The sequence below is a fragment of the Polypterus senegalus genome, chromosome 1 (assembly GCF_016835505.1).
Source record: "Polypterus senegalus isolate Bchr_013 chromosome 1, ASM1683550v1, whole genome shotgun sequence".
Classification (NCBI taxonomy): Eukaryota; Metazoa; Chordata; class Cladistia; order Polypteriformes; family Polypteridae; genus Polypterus; species Polypterus senegalus.
Window position 1 is genome coordinate 203,337,825 of NC_053154.1, and position 13,747 is coordinate 203,351,571.

Below are 13,747 nucleotides of genomic sequence, written 5' to 3' on the forward strand. Positions count from 1 at the left end.
TTTATATTATACAGATAAAACAAAAATACCTATATTATGGAACACAGGACCTTACTCCCTGAATATCATATTTAGATTGTTCCATAAGTTTAAAAATCATCAAGGGACTATTAAAGTTTATCTAATCTAATCTAATCTATTCTAATCTAATTGTAGCTAAAAGCCATAACTGCAAATTGCCCTGTAAAACCTGATGATGCCCTTTTACTGCAGACCAAATTAGGCGAGTGGAGTTAAGAAATACTTTTTTATTCTTGGCACCTGCTTTACTTTCTCTACATTCATATGACTTACTACTCTGCAACCTAGTTCTCTGTTTAATGAGGTTATACAGCTAGGTTCACTGATTATCCATTTAGATTCACACAGATATAAACAATGACAAGAATCCTGCAACTTTATTGGTCCATGACTCTATTGGAATGTTGTTATTAGGCATATGGTACAATGTAGGTTTAGCTGTATTACTCAGACCTTCTCAATCTGCATTCATTTTGCGTATTCTATTGCATCCCCTTGCATAAGTAACAATATTCAAATTTCATAAGTACTATAAAGAATATTCTCAAAAATACACAGGAACTGAAGGGAAACCTTTATGCTAAAGGTAAATGCTTCCAATCCTTATTTTTGTCTGTATTGCAACAGTGTGCTGGACAAAAATTCAGAGGTTTCACAGAAGTTTATTCAATGCTGCCTGAAACAAAGATATCTGGAATTTCATAAGGCACATACATATTTTACCAAAAGTTCAGAAATAAAAAATCAAAACCTCTTTTATGGGAAACTGTTTCATGTGGAGTGAGATCAAGAAGAACAATTGTAGAATTAACTTCTATCAAGTTACTTCCACAGTGGCTATGGATTCATTTGGCCAAAAGGTTAAGATATCTGGTAGTGTACATCAAGCTCATCACATCTCACCTTAACCTTCATATGTGACCTTCATCATATCTACTAACTAAGATGAAAGCAAAAAAAAGTGGCATTTTGCAAGTGTCACATGTAAGAAATATTGGTCACCATGCAAGGTAATAAATACAATAAACATGTACCAACACTGTTATACATGGCAAATGTAACAGCTGTCATCTGCCTTCTACTAAACTGCACAACAACACACTCCTTGGAGAAATAGCAAGTGGTTGGGTTTTCATTTTTGTAAGTGTTTTGTTCAAATAAGATGTGCTAAAGGATATTTAGAGAATAATTTTGCAAGGCACAATAGGGACCATAAAATATATTGTTTGTGTGATTTAAAAACAATTATTGCCCAGAAGATACTACTAAATACAATTCAAAAGTCCTACCTTCCTTTTTCATTGCTTTAATCTGGACTTTCTTAAAATTCAAGGGAAAGTACACTTTAGCAGTTGAACCTCTTTGTTAGCATAAAATCAAGATTAATAAAATCTGAATAAAAAATCCTGCCTAGAATTGTATATTGTTGTACCCATTTCAACTTGCTTCCTAATGAAGAAAGGGAAAAAAAGAATGGAATAGATATAAATATATACAATGGCAAACATTTACTGAATACGACCCCTTCATTATGTTTAGATATTGAAGTTCCCTGCCAAGTGTTAAAGTTAACACATCACTAACAGAGCATACATACAGCTGCACAAAAGTTCACATGGAGTGTAAACGAAGACGCCAAACATCTGACACCAAGCAGGCAGCCAATATCTTGCCAAAGATCAGACAAAGTGGACAGTTTTCTTTAAAGAACTTTGAAAATGGACTTCACTCGAGTGGTTACTTTAATTGATTTTATAAAGTTAAAATTTAGCAATATCCGCCTTAGGATAAGTACAGACCAACTTTAACCCTGCTAACTCAGTTTGTGGTAGTCTTTTCAACCTCCAGAGTAAACATTGACTTAGAAGTGTATTGATATTTTCTGCTGCTCAGTGAATTCAATGGACCCATTGACTAGGACTGTGTTCCTGTTTTAGAGCAGGATCTTGACTCACTGCTTCCTCCACTTAATTTAATTCAGCCACTCACACACACTAGGTTTATTATTTTCACTTTACATATCCATGCCCCCTCTACTCCTACAGTACCAGACTCCCTGTTTGAGTGGGATCAAAGAGTCATGTTAACTACTTGTAAAACCGTTATCAATGGCATTAACTGTGAATATTCAACACATGATAGACTGCTTAAAGCAGCATGCCCCACTCACCTCCAAGTGGCATGACTTATATTCCTTTTGTTTCCCATCACAGGTGTAGCTAACAGATCTGGGACTGTACAGATTCCAGTTGGTTGTTGAGATTGCATCTGCATTTGTAGCCACCTCTCCTTCTCTGTTGAAATTCATTAAAGGAGCAGAGTCCCGAGAATGCAGATTTAAAATATTTGGACTATGCTGAAGATTGTCTGGTTTTGGGAAGCGAGGAGCACCTTGCTGGGGTTGAACACTGGGGTCTATATATGTTCTATCCCATTGCCTCTGTGTTCTGGATCTTGACAAATGAGAAATTGGTGCAGCTGACTGAACATGAAATCGACCTGAACTTCTAAGATGGTCATAAGATGGGTCTTGATGAGTCCTGGACAAGCTGCGGGAATACTGCTTAGTGTCTGCACTGTTCAGGACATGCTGTTGGCGAGACTGAGAAGAATAAGCAGGTGCACTGTAGACAGTCTGGTTAATATGTCCATCTGACTGAGAAACTTCTCCATAAAATTGTTGACTTTTACTAGAACTTCCCCGTGGAGGCTTTTCCGTGTGCTTATATACTTGTGCTGCTCCCTCTGATAAAGTTTCAGCTGAACTCCTTTGAGAGAGTGTGGACACAGTTGCAAGCATGTCACTGATTTTCTCAGATTCAGCTGCCCTTCGTTGTTTTGAATTCAGAAGACTGTGACTTTCATGTACGCTTCTCCGATTTCTACTGTTCAGCAGTTTGAGGCCAGTATCCAGATTCTCTAATACACTCGCCCTCTGCTCAAACTCAGATTCATCAGACTTGTGGAAATCCTCTTTTGTGAAGTTATGCAAGGGTTGAGTTCCCCAGTAATCCCTTTGTAATTCAACCATCCTTGTGGATTCTTTTCCTTTTTCCTTTCCAGTGGAGCTAGATTCTGTGTTCATGCTCATAAGTGTTCCTAGGAGCTGTTGTGGATGTAAAGAAACTGAATGTTGTGTCTTCTCTGATTTATGTTTTTGAGGATCATCTAGTTCCATAAAGGTCCTTGATTCTTCATCATGGGTGGAATTGTGGTGGCTGACTTTTATACGTTTCTCATCCCTATGATGAGCTTTCCTGCTTTTACGTACTTTATGCTCTGATCTGTCCCGATGAAGTGGTAAAGAAAATGGGACTTTGCCATAACCGTACTGTCCTGGCCTGATAGAATTACGAGCAGAGATTCTACAAAGAAAATAATAGAAAATGAAAATTGTAAGAATGTATTTTCAAAACAACAGGGCATTTAATGTTCCTAAATTATTGTTTTATGTTTAATTACAGGTACTATAAAAATAATGAGAAGTCAACAATGTATTGAAGATTGTTGCAATTAAACAGAGAATAAAAACAGAGAAGGTGCTTGAAAAACTGATATAAACAATTATAAGGTGAAAAATATGTTGGTCTGACTCAGGATCAAGTACTCCAAGTTTTTTCACTATAACCAAAATGGCTAGTCTCTCCATGCAGATGCTGGGTGGTATTTAAAGATGTCACTACCATACCAATAACTATTCTCACTTTCCTCTAAACTTACTTTTCCACTAACATGCATATCTCAGGGATGTGGGAGGAAACCAAAATACCAAAGTAGCAACAACATGCAAGCTTCACAAAGACAAAAATCAGAAATAGATCCTGGGACCTTGTTGTAAATTAACAACCACTATAAATGATAGATAGATAGATAGATAGATAGATAGATAGATAGATAGATAGATAGATAGATAGATAGATAGATAGATAGATAGATAGATAGATAGATAGATAGATAGATAGATCTTTATTTGTGCACAGGGGGAAATTTGACAATACATTTGCCATTAGCAGATACAGTGGATATATATCCTATTTCTAAAATATCAAAATTACTACAAAGGAGTGGTGCTCAGTAAGTTTAAAATGTACTGCTAGACATGCTGGCCTGTCTTAAGTACCATACAATGAAAAGTCTCCTGATAGGCAGCGAGATAAAACTACATGTTAGATAATATTAAAAACGTGATGATCTTTGTAGTGATATTAAAAAGTCTAAGTATATAATGTGAAGATGAATGTTTGGATCTTCGTTTATGAATAATTAAGGTATCCATGCCATTTGGTAGCAACAGCACCAACAGTTGATTTCTTGTATAGGCCAAAATCACACAAGGAGTGCCTCAATAGGCTTTAATTGGCCCAGTTTTATGACAACCCCCCCAGCCCTGATTCCCTAAGAAGACAAGAAAAAACTTCCAAAAAACCTTTGTTTTGGAAGAATCTTGGGAAAGGCAATTCAGAAACAGACCCCCTTTCAGGTAGTTTAGGCATGCTATGGATGCAAAAAATGGGGTAAATGCAATACACAAGACAGAACTCAAGTAATCTCCTTCACAGAGCTAGACGGCCAATCTATTATTGCCACCTCAGAAATACAATACAATAGTACAAACTACAAGGCAAAATGCAAGAATAGATTATATCATTCACTAACCTTGGCAGACATTTAAAAAGTTATATTTGCTACTAAGAAGATTTTGATGTTTAAGCTTCTTTTTAATTAGGTGGCCTAGTGGTTAGTGTCGCTGCTTTGTAGCTGAAGTACACAGGGATTATATCCCAGCCCACGGAATTGGCATATTCTCTCTGTGTTTGCTTGGTCTTTTTCTCCTGATTCTAACATTCTCCTTTTACATAACGAACACAAGCTAATTATATTAACTAATGACTTCAAATTGGTCCATCAGGTATATGTGTATGTAAATGTGCCTATGATAAATTAGATCTCTTTATAGGGATATGCTCTGCCCTGCAACTAATGCTGTCAGGGTAGATTGCGTCTGCTGCTACATATACACTAATAGAGTATAACACATATGTACATAGACCAAGATTTTTAAATTTACTTCCTATAATTTTACACCTATCGTATGATTTCCATTTTAAATTATTAAGAGGCCTTGGTGATTTAATGTATAAGCGGGTTTAGCACTCTGATCAGTTAACTATTCCAAATAATACTGTATATAGAAAAATAAAAACCTTTACTTGGAGATGATATTTTTAATTAATTTTCAGTAGTCATTATTCTTAAAATTTAAAGACAAAGCAAGACATAGAATGATGGACAATTTCATTAAAAAAATAAGAACCACTAAAACAGTGGAATGGAATTTGAATTTGCATTTCACTATCTCCTCAAAAGTGCTTAACCTCCCCACCATCTAATTCTCCAACCACAGATAAATAATAAACTCACAAAATACTAAATAAACTACCACAACCTGTAATTTAGTAATTACAATAAATAAACCATGATTATACTGTGCCACAGAAGGTTACAGCATGAAACACTCAGACTGCTAAGCATGTGGGATCAGTTAGGAGAAATTTTTGGATTCAGCTGAAAATCCGCAGTGGCTTGGATTAAAGGCTTTCAAATAATAAGGTACATTTTTTAGGCTATAAAGAAATATACATAAGGATCTCCCAAACCAGATGGAATTTTACAGAAGGTAAAACAGCAGAAAGAAAAATTACCTAAATTTTACTATTACTATTTTGTCTTTTTCTTCTGCAAGCTTTTTGTAATCCAGTCCTTTACACAGTAATTAATACATAAATCTAGCCACACACCATTCAGATTTACATAAACAGAGAGTGGGCAACTCAATATTCCATGAGGCAGTCCATTAAGCTATTAAAAGTAATGGAAATTTTGTCTCACACACTGCTGATAAAGATCCTTACTCAATTTACTAATGCAAAAACCAGATACGCGTATTGTATTGAGGATTACTTATGTTCTGTTCTGTGTATTGTATTGTATTGACCCCTTTTTTGACACCAACTGCACTCACCCATCCACTACCTGGAAAGGGGTCTCTCTTTGAACTGCCTTTCCCAAGGTTTTTTTACATTTTTTTCCCTACAAGGGTTTTTTGGGGAGTTTTTCCTTGTCTTCTTTGAGAGTCATGGCTGGGGGGCTGTCAAAAGCCCTTTGCAGCACCTCTTGTGTGATTTTGGGCTATACAAAAATAAATTGCATTGTATAATCGTCAGAAAAGGTAGGCAACATGAATCACCTTAGACAATGGGTGGGCCTCTCTGGCAGCATCTTAAATTGGTTTCAGTCTTACTTAAATGGTAGAATGTTAGATGTGGTGATTGCACTTCAACGACCCATAATATTGTATATGGTATACCACAAGAATCTATTCTGGGTCCACTGCATTTTTCAATCTACACGCTTCCATTAGGTCAGATTATCTCAAAGCACAAGGTGAGCTACCACAGCTATTCAGATGATACAGAGCTTTATTTATGGATAGCACCTGATTACCCTGATGCTCTTGGCCATTTGATCCAATGTCTTAGCAGTATTACCAATTGAATGAGTAGAAACTTTCTCAAACTAAATAAGGAAAAAACAGAAGTCTTCATGACTGGCAAATATGGAAACAGAATGGGTATTAGAAATAAACTTGATTCCTTAAGTTTAAAAATAAAGGCAGAGGTAAAGACACATATTAACCAGATTACTAGGACTGCTTCTTTCCCTTAAAGAATATGGCAAAATTTAGCCCTTTTATAACGTGACAAAAATGCATTTGTTTAAGACTGCTTTTTCTCTTTAATTACAATTGCTCTGTCCGATTTAAATTTTTGTATTTTAGTTTTGTTTTTAATGTGTGTTTTATCTATTGTTCAGTGTCCTTGAGTGTTTAGAAAGGCGTCTACAAATAAATAAAATGTATTATTATTATTATTATTATTATTATTATTATTATTATTATTATTAAGACTGTGCTGGATGCATATTTTTTGTTGTAGTATTGTGATTTTCTAATTTTCTGCCCTCATATATTAAGTTAAATATAAATTTTTCTATCTTGCTGTCCTAAGTTCAAGAGAATATATCTTATAACAGAAATACATAAAAAATGAAGCATGCCTGAAAAAATTAACAACACAGTTTACCACCAATCATCAACTGCATACTATGTTTTGGTATTTCCTTTTATTTGTCCCTTATACTGTATTTACCATAATCCATTCTTAAGAAAACTACCACTGGAAAACCATTAAAGTTTTTTAACTTTAATCTATTGTATGGCTTTGTTTGGTTAAGATTAGAAATACAGTCATAAGTCTGTAAGAAGTCCTGAAATGTTCTGTAGAGCAGTTTAGATCCATATGTGTGATGTAATCCTGCTTTCTACCCAGAGCTGCTGTCAGAGATGACAGTTATATGCTATGACATATGGAAAAATTACATATTGAAAACAAATACTGTATAAGTGATTTATATCAGAATATTAAAACAACGTAAGGGAGAATAGGCCATTCGGCCCAACACCATTCACAAGTCCTATCCACTTTATTCTTCCAAAATAACGTCAATTCTAGTTTTGAAGGTGACCAAAATTCTACTGTCCAACACACTACTTGGTAACTTATTCCATGTGTATCAGTGGTTCTCTGTGTGAAGAAAAACTTCCTAATGTGAAAAATTTACCCTTAACAAGTTTCCAGCTTGTATAGCCTTTTACCAAGGGTTAAATTGCGTTATATTTTTGTATAAAACCAAGTCATGATTAAAGCTGAATGTTGCCATACTAAAGACTCTGGATTGCCCATGACAAATTGTCATTTCAAAGTATTGATTACTCTTGGAAAAACTATTACTCTTGCAACTGTTTTGTTCTTCGTCCAACTCTTACATTGACCGTGTTATTGCAATTACTTTTACGCTGTAACTAAGAAGGAATAAAGGACTCTAGCCACAGGCATCATTGCACCATCACTACCTGTAGCCCACAAAAAAGATACCTAAAGTAATCTCTAACTAACATTAACACAGACTGATGGCAGCTTTTGCATTAATAAGCAGAACAGATGTTTATAAATATACCTATCAGCCTTATCTATGTCCTTTTCTGGAAATGCCTTCATGGTTTCATGCCAGAAATTTCTGAAGTAGTTAAGATCAGAACAAGAAATGACCCTAAATTACACATCAGCTCCCAATAAGGGAGGAACACAAAAGACTACAAGTGATCTGCAAGGATATGTTCTCTTTTATATTATTATTAGTTTATTTGATCCTTGACATGGATGTGTTGACAATGAAAAACTGTAAGATCACCAAAAAGCTGCTACCAATAGATCCATTGCAGAAAATAAGTGCATTTCTCCTCAATCAAGTAAATAGCAATGATATGATGTTTCTGAACTGGAGTATAGTGTACTCAGACAAGTAAAATTCAGGAACATTACAAATGGTTACTAGTCCCTTCAGTGAGTCCTGTGGAAATGACAGGATGCTCCTTTTTGATAAAACATTTACATTATATTGAGTAAAACATCACAACCATAATGCTTGCTTTGATAAGAAAATTGATTCTATAAACAAAACAGAGAGGAGGTCTTTCAACCTGTCAGTTTGTTCTCTTTGCTAGTAATTTAACAAGCATTTGGTAATGTTTTTAAAATTAACACATGGGAATAAAAAATTGGTCAACTAGGTTTTTGCTTGAAAGTGTATTCGTAACAAACAATTGAAATCGTATTTCTCTATATACTTTTTATTTTTTGAACTAAAAATCTACCCTTCTGTGAAACAGAATATCATATCCAAGGTAGTTAGTGTACATTTTAAATAGATACAGTATATATCTTCCAGTTATATACATTAACTGGAGGTTAGTAAGAACATATGATATTAAAATCAAAGCTCTTACCTAAGAGAAAAATCTCATAGGTCTCTTGTCCTAAATGCACATCCTCTCACTAAATAATTTACTATTTGAAACAACATGTGTGTACACAGTCATTATCTTACCTTCTTGAGGAGTGTGACTCAGAGCTGCCATGCCTGGATCCACCACCTGGTCTTCCCTGTTCAGATGGCTGCCTCTGGCCCCGGAAAGTCAAGCTATCAGTTCTGGGCAAACTCCAAGCTTCTGAAATTCCCTGTGATGGCAGACCTGGGTCCTGAGCGATACTTGGTCTCCATTGTGCTGCAGAATCCCCAACGGGGTGAGAATCCGGCCTGTACAATGAAACTACTCTTTGACTTGATCCCAGCTGGTCCTGATGGTGGAAAGAAGCTGAATCTTGTCTGTTTGGAAGAGCATCCTGTGTTTCAGAATCAGATCTGTATACTGATATTGGGTTGCGACTGGCTGCTGCAGGGTACCTGCTTTGGCTCGATGTTTGCCTGTTTCTGTCTGTGTGCCTTGTGAAAAATGAGGCATCCACTGAGGAGTATGCCTGATTTGACCCAGGTCGTACAGCAGATACAACTGATCCGTAATCCCTGTGATGTGGTGTGTCATGCTGAGAGTATGGCAGGGATGCCTGTTCTTGCCAGGCCTCTAGAACTGGAGATTGGCAGATTCTTTTGCGCTCCATAATTCCAAATCCACAGCTTTGTGTACAGGCAGACCAGGGACTCCACTGACCCCAGGCCCCTATGTGAATTAATACCTCTGGGACTTGTCGTGGCTTTCTGTTTGTGTTCTGAATGAAAATAAAAATAAGAAACCTTTTTCAATTAAGTTTCAATGTTAAAGCAGGACATACATCCAGTGTCACTGTTATTCAGAATCCACTTAAATGTGTTTGAAAACTTAAATCTGCAGTACATCCGAGTCTGATTCTAGCTAAACTAGAGACAAGCGTAAATCTTCAAAATTTGATAATGTTACAAAAATGTAATCAACCAAATATATTGCAGTGACATTATTTAGCATGAAATGACAATAGCCATTCCTTAAAAGAAGTGAAAAATTCTCTCATACATACTCAATCATACATGGTCATTCAAAGATTGACAAGACAAGTCGAAAAATGATTAAATGTTTAATGACAATTAACAGTAAAGAAAGAAAGAAAGAAAGAAAGAAAGAAAGAAAGAAAGAAAGAAAGAAAGAAAGAAAAAGAAAATGTTTAAATACCTGTTTGCATCATTTAATAATCATCATAATAAAAGCTTACGACCCTCAAAACACACCAATGTTAAGATTCTTTAGTGTTGATTAGATCTCAAAAACACAAACAAAGCTACTAATTCTGTAAATTTTAGCTCAGGGCAGTATGCAAAATTCCTAAAGTGGAAATTCTGTGGCTAATTTTAGAAGTGATGTAAGAAAATCGAAAGACTAATGGGATCTGTTTAGTGGTCCACAGACTTGCTTCTCTGCTAATAGCAGCAAAAGAAAACCTCCGCCCCACATTTTTGGCTAAAACCATTTGCTCAGGATTCCTCAGGGAAGTATAATGCTTTTTAACTGCCACAGTATTCTTACATTATTAGCACCAAAATTGGACAAGTTTGGCCAGATACAGATATGTGAGTATATGTGAGTTATATTCTTTTTTGCTACGTCAGCAGATTTAACAAAGCATCATATTGGTCAGGCTGTCATCCTAGAAAGGAAGTATGCTCAGCTGAAAAAATATGAATGTGAACGTCAGTAGGATTTGCACTTAACCAATTTACCTGCACTATTCTAAACCATTTTAGTGATTATATACTATTCTGATGCTGATCTTTCTGATTATAAAATAGGTCATTACTATAGCAATTGATGAGAAGAATTCATAATTAATTGCAGAATTACGGTGTTTGAGGGTTCTTCTAGAGTGCCTCTTTCTCTTGAACAATTTGTGACTCCTCAATAAACTGACTGGGGCTGCAACGATTAGTTGATGTCATCGATGATGTCGACTACAAAAAATCGTCAACATGGATTTTCATTGTCGACGCATCATAAACAGTACCTTAAATAGAGGCTCCAGTCACAAACAACCACATTGGTTTTTGTAACTGAAATGCACTACATGAAAGTCTGGGGGCAGTATTGTTTGTTATTGTTTATCAAGACTGCATAGAGTCCTACCAACGAAGAAGAACATCTGAGGAGAAGAAGAATGGAGAGGAAAATAAACGTGGTTGCAATGGCGAGTAGGATAAACGAGGGGGAATGAGATGGAAAAACATTGAGACAGAAACTTCTAAAGTGAGGGAGCACTTCACCGAAAAAGAAAAAAAAGTTGACTGCAGTTTATGTAAAGTGGAGCTTTCTTTTCACGGCAGCACCATCGCAATGCATGAGCATCTGAAACGAAAGAATCCTGGAGATGTGATGCCGCCGTCTCTTGATAATTTATGCTGGCGCTGTTAGTTAGTTAGGGTCAGATTAGGAGGGGAGGGAGAGCGTGAACGAGACTGAGAAAATAAAAGTAAAAAAGCTAACTTTTACAAGTAACAAATTTACACCCGATCTGTTCGTTTTCAATAATATTGCATTAGTGTGATGATGTTTTCTTATTGGTACTATTCAGGTCATACAATGATTTCTTCAAAATGTTACATATATTTGTCTCTTTTTTTTCCTCTGTGCTGCACGCTGACACCAAAAGGCGTGAGCTTATTCAGTGCGAGCACGCAGGTGGCCAGTTGCTTGTGCTGTCACAAGTCGTCCTGGCGGCGATCAAAGCAAGGCATGCATGCGGTCCACTGATAAAAGGAGTGTTCATGGCACACCTTGCAGAGCAACGTTCTTTCCTCTGAAAATCCTGGAGTCCTGTGTGCAGACAGCGTAAAATCGGGGGGAAAAAAAATGCAGTCATTGATTACAACCGCTAGAAGGTACGCGAATGAATATGAATAATGTTGCATCCATGCCCAATGTTTTCTGAAATGTACTATAAGGTCATAAAATGAATGATTCCAAATATCATATATACATATGTCTCTGTGTTTTTGTCAGTGTGGCTCTGACATCATGGGACTTAAGGCGCATACTAATTCAGCGTAAGCAGGAACACTCAATAAAATTTTATAAAAAACAATCAAGTGACAATGAGACACGAATAAGGCAGATTCGCCAGCGCTTGTGTGTCAGCTTTTATCCATCCAGATCAGAGAATTTCCAGTTCCATTGTCTCAAAACACCACTCACATCTACAGTTATTACCAGTTGCAGATAAAAAGTAACAGCGTCGGATCCCTGGGGGGCGGTAGTATGTATCGTGATCGTGACTGACAGAATAAAAGTAAAAAAAAACAGTAACTTTTACAAGTACTATACATTTAATACAGTGGCTGTTACAGACGCAAATCAAATGTATGTCTTTATTGTATAATATTTACAATAATACTGTACAACTCACTACGCAAAACGGTAAATATACGAGGCAGTCAGGATCGAACCGGGAGACTCTTGATTATAAGTCAGCAATTCCTATCGCTGCACCAAGGAAGCTATTGTATCACCCTTGAACCTTTTGTGAAAGTGTTTATTTGATCTTTGCACTTCAGGCTATACACATTATATAGTTTTATGTCTACATTTTGTCATTTATTACTAAAATATGAAAAATGTTTCTGTTTTAATGATGTATTTTTTGGTTAAGTTAAATGCACTTCTTTGTTCAAAGACTATGTGCATGTGCACTTTAGTTTGTATTGTTTAATGTATTTCTTTTTTATTGTGATGGTCATACTAATATAAAAACATCTGATTATTTTCAAATTCATATGTTTCACTGGTTATTTTAATTTGATTATTATTAATTTTAATCATGTTAATGCAGAGACATCAGGATGACATTCACATGTTGACAGATGTGAGCAGATGAGGTAAGACATGCACTGGAGCCCAGAACAGGATATGCAACCCACAGGTCGTAGGCATCAAAATAGTCAGGCATGAAATAATCGTAACTAATCAAAAAATAAATTGAACGATTAGTCGACTACCAAATAATCATTAGTTGCAGCCCTAACTGTGACACAGAGACACAGACAGACACACACCCATCATCAAGATATCAATGTTTTCAGTGTCAGGGGACCTTAAAACTTCAAAATCCGTCGAAAACTAGGGATCAAATTTTTTGACGAATCTAAAGCTTTTGCTCCTCCCCACAGATGATAGGTTATGGTGGGGGAGGACACAAAGCAAAAATGTTTCTTTTTTTGAACAGAAGACACAGGAAGCAGACAAGATGCAGGCAGGAGATTTTGCCGCCTGGAGGTTCACACTGGGAAAGGTATCACTTCCTTGGTTTAGAAATTCATTAGTGCCTACTGTACTTACAATTCATTACTGATTTTTAAATAGCAGACTCGCACCCTGTCTACACTCTTGTACAACGTTGCCCTTTACATTTTTGTTTTGGAAAAATTTTTGATGGTATTGGATTATACTTGACAGACTGATACATATTTTAAACCTGTTTATGATCTATTCAGGGATTGCATGGCAGGACAGTGAACTTTCCTTCTCCTGCACAGCTACTAGGACACACGTTCAATTCCTTGTATGGTCAATGCCTAATTGAGATTTGCATTTTTTCCTTGTGTTCATATAGGATTACTTCTGGGAGTTTGGTATCTTCTCATACCATACAAATGAATGTGTTATGCTAAACCATCATAACCAGAATAAGTCTGAGCCCTGTGGTGGGCTGGCACCTTTTCCGGGGCTAGTTCTTGCATTGTGCATTCTTTGTGTGGGCTAATTAGGCTCAGAAAGTGTATATATCTACTC

At 36.2% G+C, this 13,747-nt stretch overlaps 1 protein-coding gene across 3 annotated transcripts in view; it reads right to left on the reverse strand.

Moving 5' to 3' along the window:
• Positions 1 to 13,747, reverse strand: part of adamtsl4 (ADAMTS-like 4) — a 150,485-nt gene that overhangs the window by 112,948 nt on the left and 23,790 nt on the right. For all 3 annotated transcript variants that reach the window (XM_039767504.1, XM_039767489.1, XM_039767495.1), the window contains exons 4-5: positions 9,028 to 9,707; positions 2,192 to 3,386 (exon numbers count right to left, since the gene is read on the reverse strand). In XM_039767504.1, the coding sequence (XP_039623438.1) occupies positions 2,192 to 3,386; positions 9,028 to 9,707 (1,875 nt within the window). The remainder of the gene's footprint in view (positions 1 to 2,191; positions 3,387 to 9,027; positions 9,708 to 13,747) is intronic.